Source organism: Electrophorus electricus, chromosome 22, assembly GCF_041902795.1.
Source record: "Electrophorus electricus isolate QZ-2024a chromosome 22, ASM4190279v1, whole genome shotgun sequence".
Taxonomy (NCBI): domain Eukaryota; kingdom Metazoa; phylum Chordata; class Actinopteri; order Gymnotiformes; family Gymnotidae; genus Electrophorus; species Electrophorus electricus.
This window is the reverse complement of record NC_137518.1, coordinates 4,260,118-4,283,400: the sequence shown is the minus strand read 5'-3', so window position 1 is coordinate 4,283,400 and position 23,283 is coordinate 4,260,118. Positions and strand designations below refer to the sequence as shown.

Here is a 23,283-nt window from a genome sequence, read left to right as displayed (position 1 = left end):
CCGCACAGTGTCGTTAGCTAGGGCGCTACTTCCACCTGGGCCCCTGAGCGCCACTCGCCACGCCCCTCCCCTGTGCTTTGCACACAAGGACGAAGGGGTGGAGCGAGGGGTGGGGTCACCAGCAGCTCCTCACCTTGCCCAGCTGCTGGTGAACGCTCAGGTTGTACATCATCACGATCCCATCCAGGATCTCTAGCAGGGACTTCTCTGTGATTGGCTGGTCGGGCTCTTCAGGTGGTCGCCCCAGCAACAGCCCATCGTTGCCATGGCTTCCCTCGACTGGAAGTGGGGGAGGAGAGAGAGAGAGAGAGAGAGAAAATTTGAAAGCAAAAAAAAGAGAGAAAAAGAACAGATTATCCCCTGTCAAGGTCTCGAAACATGGCATCTTTTCCTTGAGGCAGGTGAGTTTTTTTCCCCTCTTTCTCATCACACCTAGCCTAGCTAATTGGTTTCCTGCTGACTTCCTTTGTAGGGCTGGAAATTGCAGCTTACTAGAGGTAGAGAGGGCTTTGTGTCGCTCTGTAGGAGCTAGGGCATAATGTGCTGCCCACATTAAGCCTTTATTATCATGCTATGCTACTTATTCAACAGCAAAACAGACTTTGCAAGTACAAAACTATATGTTTGAAACTGAAGACAAGGCCCATGTATTACCATGACATTAACTACAGGTTTCTACACTTAGAAACAGCACTGGACTCTTTAGAGACTTACTGTCCTCCTCTGTCCTCTGCTCTACAGGTAGAGCGCGCACTTTGACCTTCTCGGGTGGGGCCAGGGGTCGCCTTGGGGTCATCAGGCTGACGGCGGCGGTGCTGAGGAAGCGATTGGCCCGGCCCAGCGTGGGCGAGCTGAGCCAGCTCGGCCTGGCCAGAGCCCCACCCACTGCCGCTGCTCCAGACGGCCTCTGCACACACTCGCAAACACAGACTTCAGGGCTTCATTCAATCTAACTCCACCCCCAACAAAGAAAAGCAGGCGGCGTGACAGAAGCTTCACCTGGCCCGCTCCGCTCTCCTCGTCCTCATCCAGGTCGTCCATGGAGGCAGCCTGGATCTCTGCCGGGTCGATGATGATGTTGGCTTTGGTGGCCAGGTCATCTGGACATGGCAACACAGAGGAAAACAAAGCCAGACGTCATATAAACTGGTTTGAATCAAAAGATGGAACGTCCTGTCAGTGTATTATTATTATTATTATTATTATTATTAAATAACTTTTTCTATAGTTTTGGTTTTTTCTTCTACTGATCATGCATCGGTGTGCATTTCACAAGGTCCTAGGGAAAGAATGTGTCCTACTTTACACTTCAAGATGACACAAGGCCCGTCTGTGGTCACGGAGCCCTTGTTGGTCAGGCCCTTTAATGCCCAAACTTCACATGAGCAACTTCAGTCATAAAAAGACAAATGGAGGATAATTGAGAGAAAAGGTCTGAACACGGATTAAAGTGAGGTCATTTCAGCCTATACCGCTGAGACTTTATTTCCCAGGGACTGAACAGTGCCACGTAAATGTATGGAAGCTTAAATGCATCACTGTCTGAAAGCAACCGAAAAGAACAATCACACATAAAAGTTAAAAAGTCAACAAAAAAAAATTCATATTTGGCAATAAGCTGATTTGAAAGAGGTCTTTAACTCTGTTATGTTTAGCACTTATCTGTTATGATTAGGACTGTTGTTACTCTGAGCAAAAGTGTGTGCCTGTGGAGTTCTCCCTTACGGTTCCCGCACGGTTCCCATTTCTTCAGACAGATCCACAAAGCACCCAGTATTATTCCATAACCTTTTAGCATCGCCTTTCTGTCCAAGTCCAAACAAAGTGTAATTTCCACTTTTAAAAGTAAATTCCACTGGATGGGTGATGCAAGACCAGAGGTGGGTAGTACATTTACTCAGTTAAGTTTACTCAGACTTCCCAGGATGCCGTACACCTCCCTGCAGAATGTAAATTAATAAACAATCTTTTTCACTTGCGTTATTTCCCATGTTGTTCAACTAGTTTTGCCACCACCTGGCTTGTCAAGTGTGGGAGATTTACGGAGATTGGAGAACCACTGAGCGGCACATCTACCCGAGAGTAAAACAGTCAACCAGATAACAGGAAGTAGACCCGCACACATCACAGGGCAATATTTGTGGGATGGAAGAACCTTTGGGAGCAGCATGTTTGCAGCTGATTGTATTTTTATCAAGCAAAAGTAGAAACAAAAATGACAAGAAATTGTATATAACATTTACGAGACGTAAAATGTAAAGCAATGGATTTACAAATGCTGCTTTCTGAATGCTGCCCTGTATAGTTGGCCATGGGTGAACAGCAACCACGACATCTTCTTAAGCTCCGCTACAGGAACTCATGCTGCCTCTGTACTTAGTGGCATGGTAGATTTTGCAAATTGCATGCGTTTTGTCACATTTTCTGCCTCGCTTGAATAATCCTAAGAGTCGCCAAACATTTGATTTGAAGCCACTTGGTGGAATGTCCATGACACACCTAGACCCACTGGGGGAGAACTGCCCACTGACAGCAGTGCACGATAATCTGTGACACACCTAGACCCCTGCAAGAGAACTGCCCACTAACAGCAGTACAGATGAAAGCACACTTAGGAAACAGTTTAGGGAGTCTACTAATAGTTATATATAATTTTAAAAATTGGATTTTACAACTGCATCTCAAGTTGTAACAACGGTCATCACATCGTGAAATTCAATGTATCTACTTCCCCTTGTCACTTTGTCTTGAGCGATGAAGAAATAATCCTTAAACGACACCATCATAACCATATCCAGTATCTTTATTTTTTAACATCATTTATGTGACATCAATTAAAATGACATTAAATGAGGAATTGTACATCACTTGAAGGCAACAACAGTAAGTTTTACTACAATTAATTTGAAGATAAATTATGTTTTGGACATTTGATTTGAGAGCCAATTAAGAACCGACTACTTGAGTAGTCCTTTACTTACATTTATGGCATTTAGCTCATGCTTTTATCCAAAGCGACTTATTATGACTGAGTACAGCTTGAGCAATTGAAGGTTAAGGGTCTTGCTCAGGGCCCCAACAGTGGCAACTTGGCAGTGGTGGGGCTTGAACCAGCAACCTTCCGATTACAAGTCAAGTACCTTAACCACTGAGCTGAATTTGCGTCTACCCACCCCACGAGGGACAAACAGTTAATCTTACATGTGGCCACGCCAATCCTTACACCTGACAACCTCGAAAATGGCCCCCAGTGATGAATCTGAATCCCAGGGCTCAACCATAAATCTTTCACATTTTCTACACCAGTAAGAGGCACGGTGTGGACACATGGACGCGCGCAGTCCAGAGGTCCTGCGCTGTGGGTGACGTCCACCAGCCTCGTCTGTTCATAGGCAGTAACGGGTGGTGGGTTTGTCCGTCACGCTCAGATTTGCGTCAGGTTCCTCCCATGGTTTTGTATAAAGGTTGCCAAAGGTTGGGAAAGAGGTAGCGATTTACGCAGTTTGATGAGAAAAGGAAGAGGTCGATGGAAGGAACACGGTCCGAGCTCAATAGGAGCTCATTTAGCAGAGGCTGAGGGAGGAACGATGCTTTCACGTTGGAGCGAATTCAAACTTCCTACCTGAGCTGCAGGTTTAAATGGGGCTGATGGTACAAGTGGCCACGCATGAAGCTTTAAAGGCAGCTCCTATTAAATAAAAGAAACTAACGAGCCTGTTCAAGCTGCAAAACAGGCGCACATACACATCAGAGCGAAAAGGCAGTTCATGATATCCAACCGCAAGGACAAAACTGACATCAATAACCGCCATCGTCCGAAAACGGCCGCAGTAATGATGCCATCACAACAGAAATCAATGCTGCCCTTCGAAGCTTACAGAGATAAGCACTGAGTAGAGAGGCATGGTGGGAAATGGTGCACATCAAGCTGCATTCAGAGAAGAGAATACAAAACAGGAAAAAGAAAAAGGCTTTGAAGTACAGGGGGGAAAGAAAGATATGTAAGAAAATCAGGAGGAAAAAAAAAAAAAAAAACACAAAAAACATCAAACCCGAATCAATATTGCCGCAAGACATGAGTTGGCAAAGTTCACGCCTCGAATTTCCTCCGCCTTGCCGCGTTAGAGGAGACCCATGCCAGAGGCGACAGCTCCCAGCTCTGAATCCGTCAGCGTCAACAGAGCGTAAATATTACGGGTGTTCAATCATCTGCCCTTCCAGAACCACCCCTGAACTCGTGAGGCACGGGGGAAACGATCAGGCGCCAGCAGCGGCCGATCGCGCGACTGGACGAGGCGGTTTTCAGGGGAGCCAGTGTGGGTGGGGTGTGGGGGTGTACGCCAGAGAAGCACCCTGCCGGAATAATCAGGGTTTAATCAAGCAAAGCGGCCGGAGGGAATGACAGAGGGAGATGCAGAGAGAAGCTGGCAATCCCTGCCCGAGTGCTCTCCCTTGATCCCAAAATGACCCTGGTTATAAAGTACGAACCTTAAATACTCCTGTACATCATAAAAGGTCATTACAGCAATATGTGGAATTTCTGGAATCTTTCAGTTTGCTTAAGGGTATTTGATTATTTTAAAATTACTTGTCAACAATGTCAACAAAGATCGACCTGCCAAAAGAAATGTATGGTAAAATAAAATGTAAGTGCTGAATGTCTCTAGCCAAGATGTTTGCACATCTTGGGCCTCAGAGGTGCAGATGTGCAGACACCACTACGCTCTCTCAACAGTCAGCATCTTCTCCTTTTCATTTTAATCACCAAGATTGAATCCTCAGGCTCCAGCCCATTATCACTTAGGCTTGTTTGCAACAAACAGACCGCCATATTGGCCAAGTTCCTGGAAAAGTCAGACCGAGAAAACACAGCGATCAAAAACCATGGGGGGAAAAGTACTGGTTACAGCGTTTTCTTCTCGGCCCTGAGTCTTTCTGATCTTTACACTCAATGCTGGGGTAGCTGGGCCTTCCTTCAAAGAAATCAATATCCATCTGCATTCCCCCCCCGGATGACACCATCATCCATCTCCATCAATTTTGAGGATTTTACAAGGTCACCAATCCAAACAGAGCAGCCACCTTCTCCTCATGGTTGGTAAACAAGGGCGGGTTCACACTGTTTGCAATGATCGCACCACGGGCTTTGCACAATGCACTTGCTCTCTATTTGATGCTAATTAATCGAATGTCTCTCAATCTATACTGTTTTGCTGGCAGCTGTGAAACGATCAATAGGAAAGTTCCAAAGGTTTCAAATGAAAATGAATGTAATGCATACATTAAAAACTGTTTCCTCTAGCTCTGTTGAGGTTTACATCACGAAATTAGAGTTTCTTAAAAAATGAAAAATCATTTTAAAAAATGACACACCTGTGAGTGATTTTATGGATAGGTCCTAGTCAGAAAGCCATAGCTCAACTTTAATGTGGGTTGTGAAAGAGCTGATTTGTTAAATCACCATGCATTATATATATCACCATACGCCATACCAGGCATCCCTCCTTAACAAATTAAACTTTGTCTCCCCCTAGTGGCATTTCATAGAAAATTACCAACTTCATTTTTTCCAGGTGGAAGCAACTTTCATAGGGTTACGGTTTCTTTTTCCCCCCCCAACTCTTTTTCTGGAATATTATTAAGCACTGATTTGAGAATAAAGTAAGAACAGTAAACAGTAAGAAATGACTTGTCCAAACCTTTTAGCGTTTTCTTTATATGAGAAAGCAGGCCTCCCAATCTCTGCAGGTCAAAGTAATCCACCTTTCCATTATAGAACATCTGAGGGGGCACGTAGGCTTCTACCTCAAACACAAATCGGAAATTACACATTACTGCAGTGGTGAAAACCATGAAGTATAACCTACAGCATCTTGGCGCTTTGACGGTCTCAGGGTCTTGCTGACAACAAAGCATTTGTGAGCCACATTGTCAAGAACAGGATACGGCCTGAACGAGAGGCAGTAAAACTGGCAGGACGAGAAGCAACTTCATCCTGTTTACTGAGTAGTCCTCTCCCTTGTGCTGCAACAGTAGTCTAACTGAGCTTGGCTTCCTATCCGTCCCTCAGCTGGACAACGAAAATGGCCCGAGACATGTTCATTGTGTGTAAGGGGCAAGTGTGTAGTGTGGGCGTGTGTGTGTGTGGGGGGGGGGGACACATTTACCTTCACTATTGATGGAACCTGGGATCTTGGGTTTCCCCTCATCCCAATAGCTCCTCACAGCTGTAATCAGGCGGTGCAAGAAACACACCATATATTCAGGCGGACATAACACCGTGGGGTTCTAAAGGGGTGGAAGAGAGAGAGAGAGAGAGAGAGGTGGGGGGTGCAGATAGTTAACTGACAAAGGAATGATTCCTTCTTGCAGACTAAACTACTTACTGTTTACTGTTTTTTTGCTGTCTTGCTCGAAAAGGAAAGGACTACATCTTTCAAAAAGAGCCCAGTGGCACCAAACAGCAAGCTAATATGCTTTCTGTACCTCAGAATGACAGCAGTATGATAAATTGACAGAGTTTGAAGTCTACCTTCAACTATGCAACTTTCATTCTGTTAGGGCACCCTCAGCTGCAAATGAATAACAGAGTAATAGTCTAAGTCTAAGAGGTATGCACCCTCACCTCTCACCCCCGCCATTTTTTTTTTTAATTATTATTTGAAATTATGTGATGGGGTCACTGTGGTGTCAAACAAATGACATGAATCAGACCAGCAGCTTTTCACGGGGACAGATATAATACCAAGAGAAATAAGAGCGAGAGAGAGAGGGCTCCTCAGTCCAAAGAGCCGGCGTGCCGTAATCACCTCAGAACTAGACTAAAACAGGAAATGGCTCATGACATCAGTTTTTGATTTACTGACACCATTATTCCTGGTAGCTTGCGAAGGCATTAAACATATGTCATAACAGATTTACGTTTCTTCAGACGATAGCATTGCTAAAGAACACTTTACAGAGCCTTACAAATCTCCTATACTTAGACTACGCGGAGCACATTTATATACTATGCATACGTGCAGCCTCGCAAACCTTTGAAAGCCTGACGGCGTGAACGTTCAGCGCGTTGCCTGAGCTCTTACCCCTCGGTTGCTTGCGTTCTCCTGGAGAAACTTCCGGAACTTGTTAAGGAAGATGTATCGTGAGGCTTCTCCCTGGAGAGACACCAGAACCAGAAAAATACAGCAGCTCGACAGAACCAGACAACTGCACACACGTGGCAGACGATTTTTGAACACCGCGCCATGATCTGAGGGTAAGGAAACAGCTACTTTTTTAGCCAAGTTTGAAACAGCATTTCACTACAACAACAGAGCAAAGATAGAGGCGAGATGCTCTGTGTGAAGCACAGCTGTGCTGGATGACAGCACAAACGTGTCTAGACATGGCCGCCACACCGTCGCTTTGTCTTTGTTGTTCAGCATCAGCTTCAGGATCTGAACCTGTAGCTCCTCAACCACTACACACACACACACACACACACACACACACACAGCAGTAGTGAGTTACGACAATTACAAAAACCCCACTCTGAGCTGCCACTGAAGGGGGCGTTTCGTACCCTCAATCCTTTTCTTGAGTCTCTGGCAGCCGCGCTCGTAGGCCCGGCGCCGGAGTCGCTCCTCAGCGCTCTCATGCCTCTGCTCCTTCTCGTCCTTGCCCTGGACAGCGAGGGAGAACATCACCGCAGCACATTAACGTCCCACTACTGCCCCTCGCTTCGACTAGTCTGAGGTTAGCCCTTCCCGTCGCTGGGACATTTAAGAACCAGACTGCATGTTTGAAAAAACATCAGACACAGCTACAGGGGAAGGGAGCTTGTTGGCTTTATTTAACTTTAACTTTTCGTACATCGACGTTAGAGGTTGCTTCAGACGACACGGAACAACTTTCTCCAGGATGCATTTAAACTGGATTGTTGGGGGCTTACATATTATGCTACTATCGCACGGCGAGCACAGTTGTGTGGGAACAGAGAGGGCTCTTTGCCGAGCCGGGCCTGTTGCGCGGTGAGCACTCACCTCCTTGTCGAGACGCGTCGGCCACCACGTGGTGGGGATCAGCTCCTCCAGGCCGGCTTCCTTCACCCGCAGGGGCGTCTTGATGTAGAAGAAGACGACGGAGCGCAGGACATCAAATGTGAACTACGCTAAGGAGGTTTCCCGCAGCGTGGCAAATGGAGAACCACAGTTTTAGCATTGATTGACGAATTAGGCTCATTCGAAAAACTGCTGCAAATAATGTCTTCAATTCCATCTTCAAGTCCATTCCAACAGGTTTTTACTAAATCTAACATTAACTGTTTTTCTTAGCCTGTGCTAGAGAAAGGATATAAAACATTGCTGAGGAGGTATTTTCTAGACTTCTCGTGACGTAGAATAGCAGTCGTCAAGCGCAGGTAGTGAATCTACATGGAGAAGAAAATAATATAATGAATAATGTACATAATGAATGCCACAAAATATTTATAATAACCACAATTAATAAAATGAAGACCATCCTGGATGTGGATTGCCTCTTCAAGTCAGTAGTAAAAAAGACATGTCACATTTTCAAATCAAAAGTGTCCATTAACATACACATTTCAAAAGGAGTTAGGCAACTACACCCAGTGCCTTACTGAAGCTATATTGCTGACCAAGAAGTCTTCCAAAACTCTCCCAATGAACTACAAAAGCATGGGGCAGGCATGCAGTGCCTTTGATGTATGCATTCACAATATGCTCTGTGAAGGGCTGGGCTTTTGAAAAGAAATCCATTTCCCACTATGCACGGTTCATAAAGGTCATATGCTTTCTTAGCCAATCAGAATATGGTGCATACTCCTGAACCTGAAACATTAGGCAAGATCATACAAACACACTTGCTTTGGCTAATGTAACATTGAAACAGACAAAGGCTTCTGCATATGTTATCACAGAGATTCACAGACATTACAGGAACATATTTAGTGTCTTGCACACACTTTCTACATTAAACAACGAAACTGTGTGTTTCACTGGGTTTCGTCAGACCATCTCACACTAGTTTGAGGTCTGTTTCTCTACTCGGTGGTGTGTGGGGCGGTGCCCTGGGGGGCTCAGGGCCGGCTTCGGGTGCGGGGCGCTGTTCCTCCTACCTGGAAGCCCAGGTCGGGGATGATGGGGGAGAAGCGGTAAGCCCTCAGCAAAGACATCATTAACTGCTTCAGGCACTCGCTCGCCTCAAAGTCCTGCCCACAGAGAGGAGACAAAAGACAGAGAGAGTGCAGAGTGAACAGCCTCTTTCAATTCAAAAGACGTCAACAATCGTGGGGATCTTATCATCATATTTTGTTATTATTTTTCTGTAACGGTAATGTTAAAACATGCCATATAAACTCTGCTCGCCACCCACACCTAGCTTGAGCCTGCACTCACTGGCTATCTATTTTACAGAGTACAACTCCAGCTCATCTCTTGGCATGCAGAATTTATTGAAACCCTCTCCCCTCCGCCCAACAGTGCTGGGCTGAGAGAGGCAGAGCCATACATTCGACTTGTAAACTTGCAGTGGGGTTTCTAATAAAGTTGTAAATTATCAGGTACAGGGCTGCCAGGATGTTTACAATTCCAACATATTTCCAACACATTCTTAACTTAAAGAAAACATTTCATACTGATATCTAGATTTTTTGAAAAGGAAACTACTAAGCTCAAGACTTCTCTCAAATAATAAAATGCATTTTTACGAATAGAAATTATATATGATTTATATATATTCCCTGATTTAAATTTCCACAATTAATTTTTTTTTTTAATGTATGTAATTGAATCAAAACACATGACAGCAAAATGCTGAAATGCTGCAAAAACAAAAAAACCTATTACTTAGAAATAAGTCATCTATATGCATACTAATAAAAACATTTTGTTTTGGCAGCATTTCACATAGAATTGAAAGGAAATTGGTGTAATCTGTCCTTACAATCTACTAATAATTCTAATAATTCTACTTATAATTCTGACAGAGTGCTAATCAGATACAAGCATTTTTTGTTAACATTTTTATAGACTACATTAAGCTTATATTGTTTCAGAATAAAATAGCTAATATAAAGGACAGAAACAGCTGGCACAATTCTTTTGCATTTTTGGTGGGTTTATACTATAGGAGTAATGGTTTTTCTATGTAGACAAAATGAGGACGAAAACATAAAACCCCTACATAATTAAAGCCTTTTTATATTGTCCATCTGTATTCCACACAGTGCGTGTTGCCCACGTGTATTACCCCCCAGTGTGTGAGACAACGGATGATTCATAGCTCTCTGTAAACACTTCTCACCTCCATAAGGAGCCAGAAGAGGTCAAGCAGCTGCTGGATTAGAGGGTGTTCATCCACAGAGCCACCCCCCTCAAGAATGCTCAGCAGGAAGTTCATCAGTACATCTTCTACCAGGTACACTTTACACTGCAACACACAAATTACACATCACTTAAGGAGGACTAACTAAGTGAATCTAACCACTGTGATATGCGCCGTAACATACTCACCATAAGAGGAGCAAAGTGGTTGAAGATATGTGCAAGGGTCACCAGGACGGTTGGCTCTCCTTGAAGTTGCCAAGAGGCACTGTCCTTCTCAGTGAGCTTCTCCTCCTTAAAAAGAGCACCAAAGCAGTGTTTCCCAACAGAGAAATATAGAAAAGGAAAACTGATGCACGGGGTGCCTGTCTACACTCGGGGAGAACGTTGCTCCAGAGGGTTCAGCCGCACCTGTGGGTCTATCCCAGTGCATAGCACAGTCTTCATGTAGCCCAGCAGCCTGTTGGCTTTGGTGAGGTCAGTGGTTGGTGGGTCCTGAAGAGGAAGGTAGCCTTCCACAGGGTACGTGAGCGGCTGCATGGTTAAGGAGCTCCGAACCCACAATGAACTCATTTTAACATTACGCACCACATAATGCTTAAAAACACGGTGAGATGCAGAATCAACAGCGCAAGCAAGGGAAGGATATCTGAGAGGGCGGCTGCCGAAGTTGAAGGCCACAGACTCTTTGAAGGAGAGACTGATGGCCGGGAAGTAAGCTACACCCGGACCTGTCTTGATATTACTGAAAGCTGTACCAAGAGACTGTCCGTTCCTTAACATCAAAAAGCAAAAGGAATTTTACAGTGATGTGGAAGGACGCGTGTAATTCATTGAACTTTACTGATATTAGTATTGATGGTGAGGTTGATAATGATATTAGTCATTGATTGAAGACAAATGCATGCAAACAAAAACCTCCAAATTAAGCTAAACTAAATCAAAATAACAGTTGTAATTAGATCGAGCTTACTTACAGACAAAAAGTAATAGTCCCTTCATCAAGGTCTATCAAACAGCTAACAATGTCCCCTGCTGCCCAGGACTGCAGGGAAAACAAATATTTTGGCAAACATCAGAAAAAATTAACTCCTACACCTATGGTTAGCACCTTTTGCATGAAATTGTTCAGTCAAGCAATTGAGAGACACTATGGGCTAAACCCACAAATGGTTGCGTGTTCTCACCTTGCCATAGTTAGTGGTCGTCACATTCCATTTCCTGACTCTGTTGCCATCATAGGCGTATGAGTCTGGAGTGTCGCCAACTCCCTCCTGAAGGAAGAATTTGTAAGAGCTGTAACATGACGCCCCGGTAACAGAATTAAAGTCTGATGAACAAAAACCTATGATTATGTTTGAATGACTGAAACCTGCTTGGGCAAATCATATATATTCAATTGGTTTAAAAAAAAAAAAATCAAAAACACAAACACACAACAGGAATGCACTATAAAATCTGTGATAATCAGTAATAAAAATATATGTCTTGCTTTCCCAGGAATAGGTCAGAATACTGTGGGAGCACTACTGGTCAGTCTTAGATGAGAATACTAGTTTTGCCAAATCTGGCTCAAAACAGAACAGTACAGACCACAGAATCTCTCAATCATCATCGTCATCACCATTATCAAATGACACAAGGCAGTGCACCAGCCAATGAGGCATCTGCAAAAGTGTGCTGCAGTGCAGACTCAGACACACTGAGCATGCTGGCACACAGGCAAAAGAAGCACAAGCAAGCTAAGTAAAAGCCAGTAACAGTACAGCTCTAAACATGGACGTACCTCCTGGTTAAATCTGCAGTTCAGAGTACACCAACCGATCTGCATCAACCCTTGAGAGGAGATAAGCACCTCGTACTCCCATTTCCCTGAAAATGACCAACATTTGTTTTACAAATTAGCAAGACAATATCCTGAAGCAGTTTTAAGAAAGTAGATTTCATTGAAGAAACACAGAAAAACAAAACTGTAAGATCTATTGTTGTTATAAAGCAAAACTGTAAAATTCATGGTTGTTATAAAAACGTGTACCTTTGAAGACACAGGTAGTAGCCCTTATCGAGCTGAAATTGCTATGGCCAATGACCTTGGGTTCAGGAAGATAGAAGGATAAAAAGTAAGCTATCTAAGAACCGTAACACAGTTTGTCGCTCTGATATATGTAGCTATTAAAACTGACACACTGTGATGCTATCTAACGCAATCACAGATACAAAGCGGAATTTCAAACAGACATGGTTTCCACTCTGAGTCAAGACTTTTCTCTGACTTTCACTGACTAAAAATTTGAATTTCAATGACCTACAACAAATGAGAAAAAGCTGGCTTTGTTAAAATAGTAAGCAAGCATTACAACTGCTCACATGTGAAAATATGACATTGACATATGACAATATGACAAGATAAATGGCAACTTAAAAATTAAATATGCTTTAATCAAAAATCCTTGGTATTCCAGAACTTGACCCAAAAAATGAACAAATTCCCTGACTTCACAAATATGGATTTTTTTAAAATTCCATGATATTCCAGAAATTTCATGACTAGTGGGAACCCTGGACAGATGAGTACGCTTACCCCCAAGAGATCATCATCTACAAACAAAAGTCCCTCAAATCCACTGGTGTGGTCCAGGACAACAGTAGACGGGCCCAATCGCCCTTCCACTTGGCCTATGAAGAAAAACATAGCGAACAGGCTATAAGCAACATGATCAAACACCATTTACCAACAATCAAAGGTTAATGAAGTAGATTCAAGCAAAGCCTAATGCTTTAAAAACAATTCAGTCAGGGTAATCTATGAGAAACAAATGATTACCCTCTAAACATGTCCATGGAAAGTGGCATTGCAGCAGAGCACATTATTATTTATTGAGAGATATGACAGACCACAAATATTTAGCATGAAATGAAACTGTACATATACTACAATGTGTGTGCAAATACTTTTGGAAATACATAAATAGTAGAAAGACACGAATTCAGGGGCCTTCAAGGCTAAATGTCATAAAATGCTTTTCTATGAAGGAACACAGCTGACACAGTTTCACTGTAACTGCAAACTAGTGTAAACAGAAATGTTAGCTAGAGTTCCCTTTGATAACATACTACATGCATGTTTTTGATATGCTCATTAACTTAAGCCAAGTTTGAGCTAGAATATGTTGTTTCACTGTAATAAAGAATTAGAATTTTGTATATTGTGCCATTGCAAATGAGTAATGGCGAAGGCTATTGCTTCATTCACTTTCATACAAAGTCTGCTCAGTCATTCTCCAACATCCCAGGTGTCAAAAGAACAGGCTCAAAGCTGCAATGGCAAGAACTCTGCAGCTGACAACGTGTTGGTGTTTGGAAGGAGATGTACATTAGAGCTCTGTCTCAAGCTGTTTTCAGTACAGATTTTTTTTTGCATGCATCTGTGTTCTAATTGGTAAATAAACATTAAGGAGCAATTTGCCTCAACTAACTAATGCCTAGCCAAAAAAAAAAAAAAAAAGCTTTCTTATCTGGATTATGTGATAAATAAGCCTCAATCACAGTAGAAATAAGGATTAAGGATATCTTCACTCACATATAACCCAATGCAATGCTCCTAAGGTGACAAGATCATGATATACTAATATTACCATGCTGTTGTGGGGAATATGAGGTGGGGGAGTATGTGGGAGACATCTGAAGCTGACCTGTGCTGTCATCCGGAGGTTCGTCCACAGACAGCAGTCTCTCCAGGTGGGCCCCAAGGTCCTGGAAGCTTAAGGGTTTTCTGCAGAGGGACGGAAGGGGGAGAATAATAACAACAACAACAACAACAACTCAGGCCAATATGTCCCCTGAACAGCCACCCGGCAACAGGTAACACATCAAAACAACAATGGTGTCAAAGAGGTGCCTACACAATGGACAAGAATAGGTCATGTTTACATGCTGAGGCTAGATGCATGGGTTGGAGCGAGATCGCAATAAACAAACAGACAATTCTATCTGCAGATTTTAATATATTCAGTGCAGAGCATACATGCAGCCAGAGTAGCAGAATGCTGACACAACCCCTCTGCACCAACCTGATAGTTCCACAAAAACAAACTAACAACAGAAGGGGTAGGAATGAGCTATTTTAAGACATCTTATAGACCAAATCCTGAAGAATATCACAGGTAAATATTTGAAGGGTTTTTCTCCCTTCTCCCCAAGTTTTTTTTTTTTTTTTTTTTACCTTGACTATGAGAGAGGTGCTATATAAATATATACAAAATAAATCAATAAAATACTTTACAAAGCTACATTACAACAGACACACGCATGAGGGGAATTTCATAATTAGCAACCTGTTTTTGTGGGTCAGCTTTCTTCATCCTGCCATTACACTCTATCTATAGAGCTGCAGCAGTAACATGAGCTTGGCTGGGGGGGAGCCACTGATGTGCTGGGCCATGAGTCACCCCCAATCTGCATTATACCAGTATTAGCTCTTGGTCAGCGTGATGTCTGGACGTTCTATCCCTTTACAAACTACCAGTTTGGCTAGTGACCATCAAGCTACTAACACTTGCTGAGGAATAATTTAACAAGAATTGCAAACTCACATTTTGTGAAGAGCCTGGGCTTACTATTACATTGTGAATACTTAGAATTTCCAAATAAAACTAAATTTAGACAGGACAGTGCTTGCATAACACTTGTGCGCTGCACAGCGAAACATATTGCAGCAAGTAGAAAAACAGATCTGAACTGCCTGTTTTGTTGCATGCAGCGTAAGCAGTCCAGTTTAATGACACAATCGAGATAAAACAAAGGCTGGAGAGAAAGGTTTCAGACGCAAACCTGTAGGCAGCTGAGGCAGGCCCGTGCTTAGAGCAGGCAGGGAACACATGGTGCAGGTAGTCACTCAACAACTTCTCATTTACAATACCTGAAATACATCCAAAAGACCTGTTCACTTTTGTCATCCCTGTTCTGGTTTTCACATTACTATTACCTAACTATTACAATTGCATAATCACTTCATGGCGTAGTGGTGTCCAGTCATGTCCAAAAAATAATAATTTTGTTTTTCTGGGCAGACAACTACAGTAAAGCACTGCTCCTGTGCTACCAAAATCAATATCAAGTGCCTTGAAATACTGTAATATTACAAAGGTTTTTTGGGGCACCCCAGATGTACCATTCCTCTTACCAGTGACTTTAGGCACATCTGTATCAGATGCCAAGCGGTAGTTTCGTCGGGACAGGACTGTACCGCCCCCCTTTGAGTTCATGCTGAGACCTTAGGTTGGGGTAGAGTTCTTTGAGACACATACACATTACACAATTACCCACAGAACTGTAGACACAGCCACAGGACAATACACTGGCACTTGCATTACTAACGTGTCGTGAGGATAAAGGTAATAACTATCAGACAACTCAGTGAAAAATGAGGCTCGTAGGTTGCCATTCAGTCTTCACAACAAAATGTTTAAGAATACTCAATGTACCAGGAAAAGAGGACAATGTTGATGTGTACCAAATATTTGTCATATTCCACAAATAGAGGATGACTGACCATAAACAAATAAGTACATAAATAAAACAGCAGGACATTCTTAAGGTGGGGGATGCAGTTGTAAATGCTGGGAACTGTATCGTTTCTCACGAATGAATGTTCGCTTGTCTCTATACCATTGCAAGACCTCATGAGGACTATCGAGATGGTGACTACAGAAGTTCCTGTCAACACATCACCCATATATTCCACAAATGCAACAACTCTGGAGTTGTATGACTGAAAGAACTTAGCTAACTAGCTGTGTGTTTCATTACGCACAGCAAATGACAAAAGTATTTCAACCTGGCAAAGTCACATAAAACCAACCTAACAATTCAGTCAATCAATTGCAAACTCACTCCTGCGAGCTTTTTAAAATCCGTTTTATTGTCTGTCTCTCTCAATTTCAGAAAACTGACAACCATAAGTAATACAAGGTACCTCATACATGTTTACACTGTTATGTTGCCTTATCGAAATAAGGTCAAACACTGAACAAAAAACAGGCTGATGAGTAGTTAGCGAGCTTCAATAATACTGTCCCGGTCCTTCTGGTTAACGTTAGCTCGTCTGGCTAGCATCAGCTGTTGGACACGGTTATGCACACAATTGGATAATGAAATTAACCAGCCAGCTAGCTCGCCTGTTAGCGAATATTGTAGCAAACCAACACGCGTCTGACCTCGTACAGCAAAAACTGTCACTAAAAGAATGGTTAGCTCTTGCCATGGTCGTTATGACAGTGACAGGCACTGACGCTCTGCCAGGGTGAGCTAGCCAGCTCGGCTACACTTAGACTGAACAAGGCACTTAGCTAGGTAGCAAGCCAGCCCGCTCCATACGAACCCAGCTGTGTTGAAATTTCCAGTAGTCGTCTCTGAATTGTCTATTATGCTCCAACTGTTAGTCCAGAGTTGAACGGTACACTACCTATTTTGTTACTGGACTCCCCGCTTTGAATTTTGTCAACAGTAAACGGGTTACCCCGCTCGTTGATTAATCGAATCAAAAGGACGAAACATCGCACGGGCCAAAATAGATAAGGAAGAAACGCGAATTTCGAGAGCGACTGAAACAGAGCGGGTCATACGGCCAAGATGCCGTTCACGCAGCATGTTTGTCTCTGCGGTTTGCAAAAGAGCACATGCAGCGCAGTGTGTGATCGCTTTAATTATAACAAGTTTATTTCGCTTGTCTCATTAAAAAAAATATTTAAAAAGTAGTATGGAAACTCTTCCCACATTCATGACATGTATTTCAATACTACAGTCGCTAAAAGGATAAAATGTGGTCTACCTAAAACAAGAAGAAACATTATATTTTAATTTTTCCTCAGGTATAAATTTCAGGCTGTGTACTAAAATAACACTGTGCTTTTGTACAATAAACCACAGTCACGATTCACATTGCTTTGAGAAAAGCCTGTCTCTTTGATATTCCCTGTGCTCCATACTTCTCCTGAAGCTGTGGAAGCGCAGAAGAATCACATGAGAGAAGTTTCTCATCATCCTGCCTAGTCCAGATGGGTCTGTGTACATTACGGTCATATCCTCCAAGCAAATATGTAAGAGCCAGAGACACGTCACCGCTGGCTTTCAACAGCGCCTTCATAACCTCAACCAGGTCCTTCTCAGATTCCTGCATCAAATTAACCACATGTTGCTTTGCCTCCAACAAGTCCTTGGACAGCCCTTCTTCCTGAGAAAGCTGGGTGAGGTCTTCTTGGGACTCCTGGTCAAAGAGAAACATGTGGACATTGGATGTTATGGGGATGGCGGCAGTGCTGGGACCTGGGTCATTGTCCTCATGCCCCTGGGTGCCTTTGCCCTTTGAGGGTGCAGGTAAATGTGGTTCCCCATCTTTAGGATGCTGGATATCCACCTGCTGGTCCCCTACAGCCATTTCACGTGCTGCCATAATCTGACACTCATCCGAATCCGAGTCCTCCAGACTTCCATTATCACTCTGGAAAAAAAAAACATTTTAGAATAAGAATCACTTTATTTAGTCATTACTCAAGTTAGCCCAGCCACAGTCATACTTTATTGTGTAGTTGGACAAAAAAGTAATGGCTTTCGAAAGCTTGTATGTCTTAAGAAGTAAGCATGTAGATATCTATGGGGTTTTAAGGAGACACTTCACCTGAGAGTCCTCAAATTCTCTGGCAGCTCTTTCAAGTATGCCCAGCTTCTTCTCAGAGCATGTAGCGCTTTCGGGATTTTTTTGTCTGATCTTGCGTGGAGTCACCAATTGATCTTCTGGTCCTGAATAAAATATAGACAGAATGCCATACAAGACAATGACGACATATCATTCTGTATACTATATCACATTCTTTTTAAACTATCCTACATGTTGCAGAAACTACAGGTACCATATTCACACCACAGATTTACTTTACCTGCTATATGGAATTTTAGGAAGTAAATAAGGTACATTGAAATTTTTTTTTTACTACTCAGACAAACATGTCGATATTGAAACTGAAAAATTACTACCTGATGCGTTCCCCCCAGTCGCATCCTTGTCTCCTCTGGCTCTTTTAGGTGAGATTTCAGGTTGCTCACTGTCTTGCTGGTCCTGCAGTTCCTCAGGTAGACACTCTTGATCTGGTTTATCCCCTTTAAGCGTCTCCTTGACTACGTCACTCGGGGGATATGGCTTGTCCTTTCCTGAACCTGGACACTGTTGCGCGTTACGTTTCCTAGGTGACGACCTGGGAGGGGTGTGGTCTGCCGCTCTGCCTTCAGTCAACCCCAGAACATCAGGGGTGACCTGTGTGGTGTCTGAATCAGAAGAGGAAGTAATCAGTGCTTTGTTGGGTGTCTTCTTTAGCATATGAGGTTCTGGTGAGGTCTGAGATATATTGTGCTCAGAGGAGGAGCTCTCTTCTATGGGAATCTTTTTTGGCTTTCTCACAGGGCTTTTATCAGATATCTTATACTGGAGGTGTTTCAGAAATCGGTCCTTCATAGACTGCCAGCTGTGGGTGGTGATGCCCTGGCGCTCCATTTGTTGCCAGACCCGGTTGCCCTTCACTTCATGTCGACACTTGGCAATAAAATTTATAATCGCTGCATCATCTTCAAGGGAGTAACACATGCGCCCCTGACCTCTGTGCTTCCGTGCAGTCGCCCTGGTCAGAGCCGGCTGCAAATTACTGAATCTATAGTTTTCTATATCCAGCTGCTGGTTCTGCACCACGCAGTCATGGATGTACTGAGTTGAAATGTAGAACTGTCTGGCTCGTTCCATGGCGATGCTAGTCTCTCCAGGGTCTGCCAGCAAAATAGCACTGGACTCCTGGGTCCGACAGAGAACTCCTCCACTGCGTGTTATTAAAGGCTGAAGCTGAATCTTAGTTGGACCGGGCCTTATATAGAAGCGCATGGGTTCCCCTTTTGTGTTTAGGAACAAGACCGGTGATGTGTCTGAAGAATCCCCTTTAACAACCGACATTGTGAACTTTACACCTGAAAAACAAGATTTTTTTTTTTTCAGTCACGTTTGCTATTAAAATTCATAACGAATTTAAAAATAGCTTTGGCATGTTTGTACCTTCAAAACAAAAATGTAAAAAATCTCATACATTTTCTCATATTATATATATATATATATATATATATATATATATATATATATATATACACACACACACACACACACACACATATATATATATATACATATACATATATATACATACACATATATTCGGCAATTCAGACAAAGCGGAACTAGCTAGCTAACTAACTGCTAACTTGGCAAGGTATATAGTATGCAGCTGTTTACGCCACCGTCCATATATCTAGCAAAGCATACTTACGTTCTTTTTTTCGATTAGACAGTTAGCTAACTTATGCCAACATCTCCAAACATAATCAATTAAAAGAAAGGCGAAATTAATTCATAACATTCGCTTACAAACTAAGGCTAGCTAAATATGATATTGCTAGCTAGGATATATATTCCGTTAGCTAGCTAAATTAAATCAGAATTTGTCGAACACACCACTGCTAAAACTTAACAGTTAGCTAGCTACCAAACCTCAATGTTATGTCAGCTGTTCCAATATTTTCTACAAAGCGAGTTACCTTTGTTTTTGTTTCAGTGTGTCGATCGTCTCAAAATATAAAGCATGTCGAGACACTTGACATGTGGGCATATTTTAAAACAAAAGCCCCATGAGGTGTTCTAGTTTGTGAAGCATTAAATACAAATCAAGTACAACTGACACATATTAGTACGCGAGCACATTAAATACGCCTTATGAATGCAATGCATGTAGTAAGTTGCATTTATTTCATTAAATGTTGGCGTGGTACGATTTCACAGTTCAGAGACTTTTATTGTGCCAAAAGGCAAGTGTTGGAGGACGTCGGCTTGTCGTTGCTTGATCAATTTCCTGCTTTGAAACTTCCAATTTAGCGGGAAAATGTCAGTCGATTGAAAGATGTGGCTTGGATAGGAGGAACAACCAAATAAATATTTATTCAGTGTTCATTAGTGATCAGATGAAATGTCTTGAGAAGAAAATGTAAAAATATTATGACCCAGTTAAGGATCTATTTGTAACAATATATACACAATCTGCATATATAGTGTTCCATTAAAATAACTTTGTCAAGCCAAACAAAAAACGAAATCATTTAGGCAATGCAAACACGTAATTGTTTTTATTATGAATCTATCATTACAATTACTGACAAATTTGTTGACCTGCAATTACGAATGTTGCCATTAGGTGGAAATCAAACATCGTTATTGGTGAATCTTACGTAAAATATTAGGGTAGCTTTCATTCTAATTTATGTCTGAATTTCATAATTATCTTAGGGTAAATGTCAGTCCACATCACACCCGTAAAACTCACAGCCCTTGAGCTTGGTAAAATGGCCCTCCGTGTAAATTATACAAGGTTATTTATGCATGTGCTCTGGTGATGGTGTAAAACTTTAATTATTTACACGATAATAATCATTTCAAATCTGATGTAGTTATGAGTCACTTTAAGAAGTGAAATCATCTGTTTTACAAGTGAATACATCACTGTCATTAACTATCCAGGAATAGCAAGTACACCAAGAAACAACAAATGTTTAGCTCATTCCAAACGAATGTCGCTCCAGTTCGTTCTTTTTATCAGAGTTCCTATAAATGCTGACAGAATAAGAACTATGCTATGAAAACACTACGTAGCATTAACTAATCGAACAAACCTGGATTTGTTTTCCTTCATCTTGAGATTAAATATTCAGCAGGTAATTACAGTAGGGTAAATATGTCCCCTTTCATTGATTTTAATTTTTGAGGCCAAACTAGATGAGCTAAGATGATTTCAGTTTAAAAATAATTAATCATGTAAATTCCTTGGTTTTTTTTGGATCGATTATTATTATAACTGTCCTACAACTTTCAGAATCCATGTTTAGTGTCTATCACGGTCCTATTTCTTAAATTGTTTTTTTTCCCCCCCATTTTCAGTATAGAACTGGACAGGAACTTGGCAGGGTGAAAACTTACAGGAAAAGTATAGTTTATATTTTTAAAATGTTTACATGCATCAATAGGTACTTCACAAGTCAAACAGGTTTATACTTGGCCCTTTTCCCAAGTGGGCACCAGCAGGTTCCATATTTTACGAAATAACTCTAAACACATAAAAACATAAAACGCGCAGTTTCTCCGAGTACAGAACGTTACTTAATGAATTTATGCACGTCATACGTTGGTACTAACTCTAGTTTCTACATCTGTAATGTAGTTTTCTTTGCCACAATGGTACTAAAAAAAAAACCTGTCACTCATGCCATTCTACTGCTACTGAGGTAGTACCTATTCTTCAAAGAGCAGACAAATAAATATGCCAGTTCAAAATGTTTGCAACTTGCTACATGTTTAGAATGAATGCATTCGTGTACCTTAAATTATTCTGTAGATTTTATGGAGCTCCGTTTTACAAAGGTATGACTTGTGTACAGTTTTAAACTGAACTAAGTTGTGTCTTATATTTTTCAAACATATTTCCCATATACTGCTTTGTATTCATTCATTCATTCCTTACTTAATTCATTCATTCGTTTATTCATTTAATGTTCTGTTCTTGTTTTTTCAATTTTCACTCCCAGGTTACACAGTTTACACATTTTAATGAATGAATGAATGTGTGCGGCTGGACAGAAGCACTAGCATTTAACCAGTAAATGCTTACTGACTTTGATTAGGAAAATTCTCAGGAGAGGAGTTAAATAAGCAAAAAAAAAGCTATTTGATCAATATGATATCTATTTGCAAAACTTTTATTTGTTTTTTGGATGGTTACTGTCTCGGTTTAAGCTGGCAATGGTGTTCGTCTCACCAAGACACGTGACCACGCGTGAGCCCTGGATGACCTAAAAAAAACAAACATCTTCAAGGACCCAAAAAGAAGTCATATCACAAATGTTGAAAACATATTCACTGACGGAATGTTTCTTTAACAATTTACTGAAAGCTAGTTGACGATATTAGAAATAAGTATTTCAGGTCTTGTATGCATTACAACACATCGGACCAGCTACTTTAGCCGTACACATCCTCTAGCATAACCAGTCTGCATTCCTGAAATACAGCAGACTGAGTCTATTAATCAGCGCAATTAAAGCCCCGTTCCGGGTTCTCATGGTCTGGTTTTGATTGCACGCCTATGATAACAGCGTCTGCCATACCCGCCTCGCCCAGCTGGCCTAGCGATCATGTCTGGGGTATGGTCCCATATTCCGCAGCGTTTTCAGACGCCATTGGAGACAAAGGTGACCAATGCGCGGTTATGTTGACGTTGGCCGTGCGCTCCCGGGCCTGCGTCTCGTTGCCTTCGCCTGGTAGCCAGCGGGGATGACACAGTGACGGCGTGGCCGCGCAGCTGTTCATTCGCTCCTAGGCGCTGTGGCTAGTATGCTATGGACCTTTAGCCTACAAATCGGTCAACTAATTAATCCTGTAACATTTTTGTAATAATCAGACCCAGAAACATTTAATGTTTATTTCTATTCACTAGTTATTCACTACAGAAATAAATAAATAAACAGATAGATAGATAGATAGATAGATAGATAGATAGATAGATAGATAGATAGATAGATAGATAGATAGATAGATAGATAGATAGATAGATAGATAGAAAATAAAAATAAACATTTTCTCAACGTCCTTTCACTTTACCTTAAGGCGATTTTTAAAAATAATATTACGCCTAAAGCCGTATATAAGTTACATATCCTGGACAATTCTCACTATTCATTTACACATACAATTTAATAAAGTGTTTTCTGTGTGTACTTTTGCTCCTTTGCTCCTATTTAAATCATTTCTCATTATCTTTTTTTTTTTCTCCCAAAAGTTTGCTGTAATTGTGGCTGATGTAATGGGCAGAGAACGCAATTT

The 23,283-nt window shown here is 41.8% G+C and overlaps 2 protein-coding genes across 10 annotated transcripts in view; both read right to left on the bottom strand.

Moving 5' to 3' along the window:
- The window catches only part of rnf123 (ring finger protein 123), an 89,720-nt gene extending 72,803 nt beyond the window's left edge, over positions 1 to 16,917 (bottom strand). For 5 of the 8 annotated variants that reach the window (XR_014119295.1, XM_027001883.3, XM_081705032.1 and 2 more), the window contains exons 1-24: positions 16,708 to 16,873; positions 15,511 to 15,619; positions 15,159 to 15,246; positions 14,021 to 14,100; positions 12,910 to 13,004; positions 12,364 to 12,418; positions 12,115 to 12,200; positions 11,516 to 11,602; positions 11,306 to 11,373; positions 10,978 to 11,103; positions 10,740 to 10,854; positions 10,518 to 10,622; positions 10,309 to 10,434; positions 9,122 to 9,214; positions 8,337 to 8,410; positions 8,025 to 8,142; positions 7,565 to 7,664; positions 7,401 to 7,462; positions 7,086 to 7,157; positions 6,168 to 6,288; positions 5,700 to 5,801; positions 1,000 to 1,100; positions 715 to 907; positions 134 to 279 (exon numbers count right to left, since the gene is read on the bottom strand). Coding sequence is in view for 7 of the 8 variants with exons in the window: in XM_027001883.3 (XP_026857684.2) it covers positions 134 to 279; positions 715 to 907; positions 1,000 to 1,100; positions 5,700 to 5,801; positions 6,168 to 6,288; positions 7,086 to 7,157; positions 7,401 to 7,462; positions 7,565 to 7,664; positions 8,025 to 8,142; positions 8,337 to 8,410; positions 9,122 to 9,214; positions 10,309 to 10,434; positions 10,518 to 10,622; positions 10,740 to 10,854; positions 10,978 to 11,103; positions 11,306 to 11,373; positions 11,516 to 11,602; positions 12,115 to 12,200; positions 12,364 to 12,418; positions 12,910 to 13,004; positions 14,021 to 14,100; positions 15,159 to 15,246; positions 15,511 to 15,592 (2,295 nt within the window). In the remaining variant the exon portion in view is untranslated. Of the gene's footprint in view, positions 1 to 133; positions 280 to 714; positions 908 to 999; positions 1,101 to 5,699; positions 5,802 to 6,167; positions 6,289 to 7,085; positions 7,158 to 7,400; positions 7,463 to 7,564; positions 7,665 to 8,024; positions 8,143 to 8,336; positions 8,411 to 9,121; positions 9,215 to 10,308; positions 10,435 to 10,517; positions 10,623 to 10,739; positions 10,855 to 10,977; positions 11,104 to 11,305; positions 11,374 to 11,515; positions 11,603 to 12,114; positions 12,201 to 12,363; positions 12,419 to 12,909; positions 13,005 to 14,020; positions 14,101 to 15,158; positions 15,247 to 15,510; positions 15,620 to 16,707 lie in introns of all 8 variants that reach the window. The other 3 variants (XM_027001882.3, XM_035520576.2, XM_035520577.2) reach the window with 3 other exon arrangements.
- A 106-nt stretch (positions 16,918 to 17,023) lies between these two features.
- terf2ip (telomeric repeat binding factor 2, interacting protein) lies at positions 17,024 to 20,086 on the bottom strand. Of its 2 annotated transcripts, none has more exons than XM_035520578.2 (4): positions 19,956 to 20,086; positions 18,360 to 19,334; positions 18,004 to 18,125; positions 17,024 to 17,826 (listed from the first exon to the last, which is right to left on the bottom strand). In XM_035520578.2, the coding sequence occupies exons 2-4, from the start codon at positions 19,318 to 19,320 to the stop codon at positions 17,263 to 17,265; spliced, it is 1,647 nt and encodes a 548-aa protein (XP_035376471.1). In that variant the 5' UTR covers positions 19,321 to 19,334; positions 19,956 to 20,086; the 3' UTR covers positions 17,024 to 17,262. The 2 variants fall into 2 exon arrangements, with proteins under 2 accessions (XP_035376471.1, XP_035376472.1); XM_035520579.2 differs by lacking the exon at positions 19,956 to 20,086 and adding an exon at positions 19,688 to 19,929.
- Between the last annotated feature and the right edge of the window lie 3,197 nt (positions 20,087 to 23,283).

Coding starts and splice junctions, on each gene's coding strand:
- terf2ip (XM_035520578.2), bottom strand. CDS start 19,320: ATGTCGGTTGTTAAAGGGGATTCTTCAGACACATCACCGGTCTTGTTC. Junction 18,126..18,359: donor GACTGGGGGGAACGCATCAG/GTAGTAATTTTT, acceptor TATTTTATTCAG/GACCAGAAGATCAATTGGTG. Junction 17,827..18,003: donor GAGAATTTGAGGACTCTCAG/GTGAAGTGTCTC, acceptor TTTTTTTTCCAG/AGTGATAATGGAAGTCTGGA.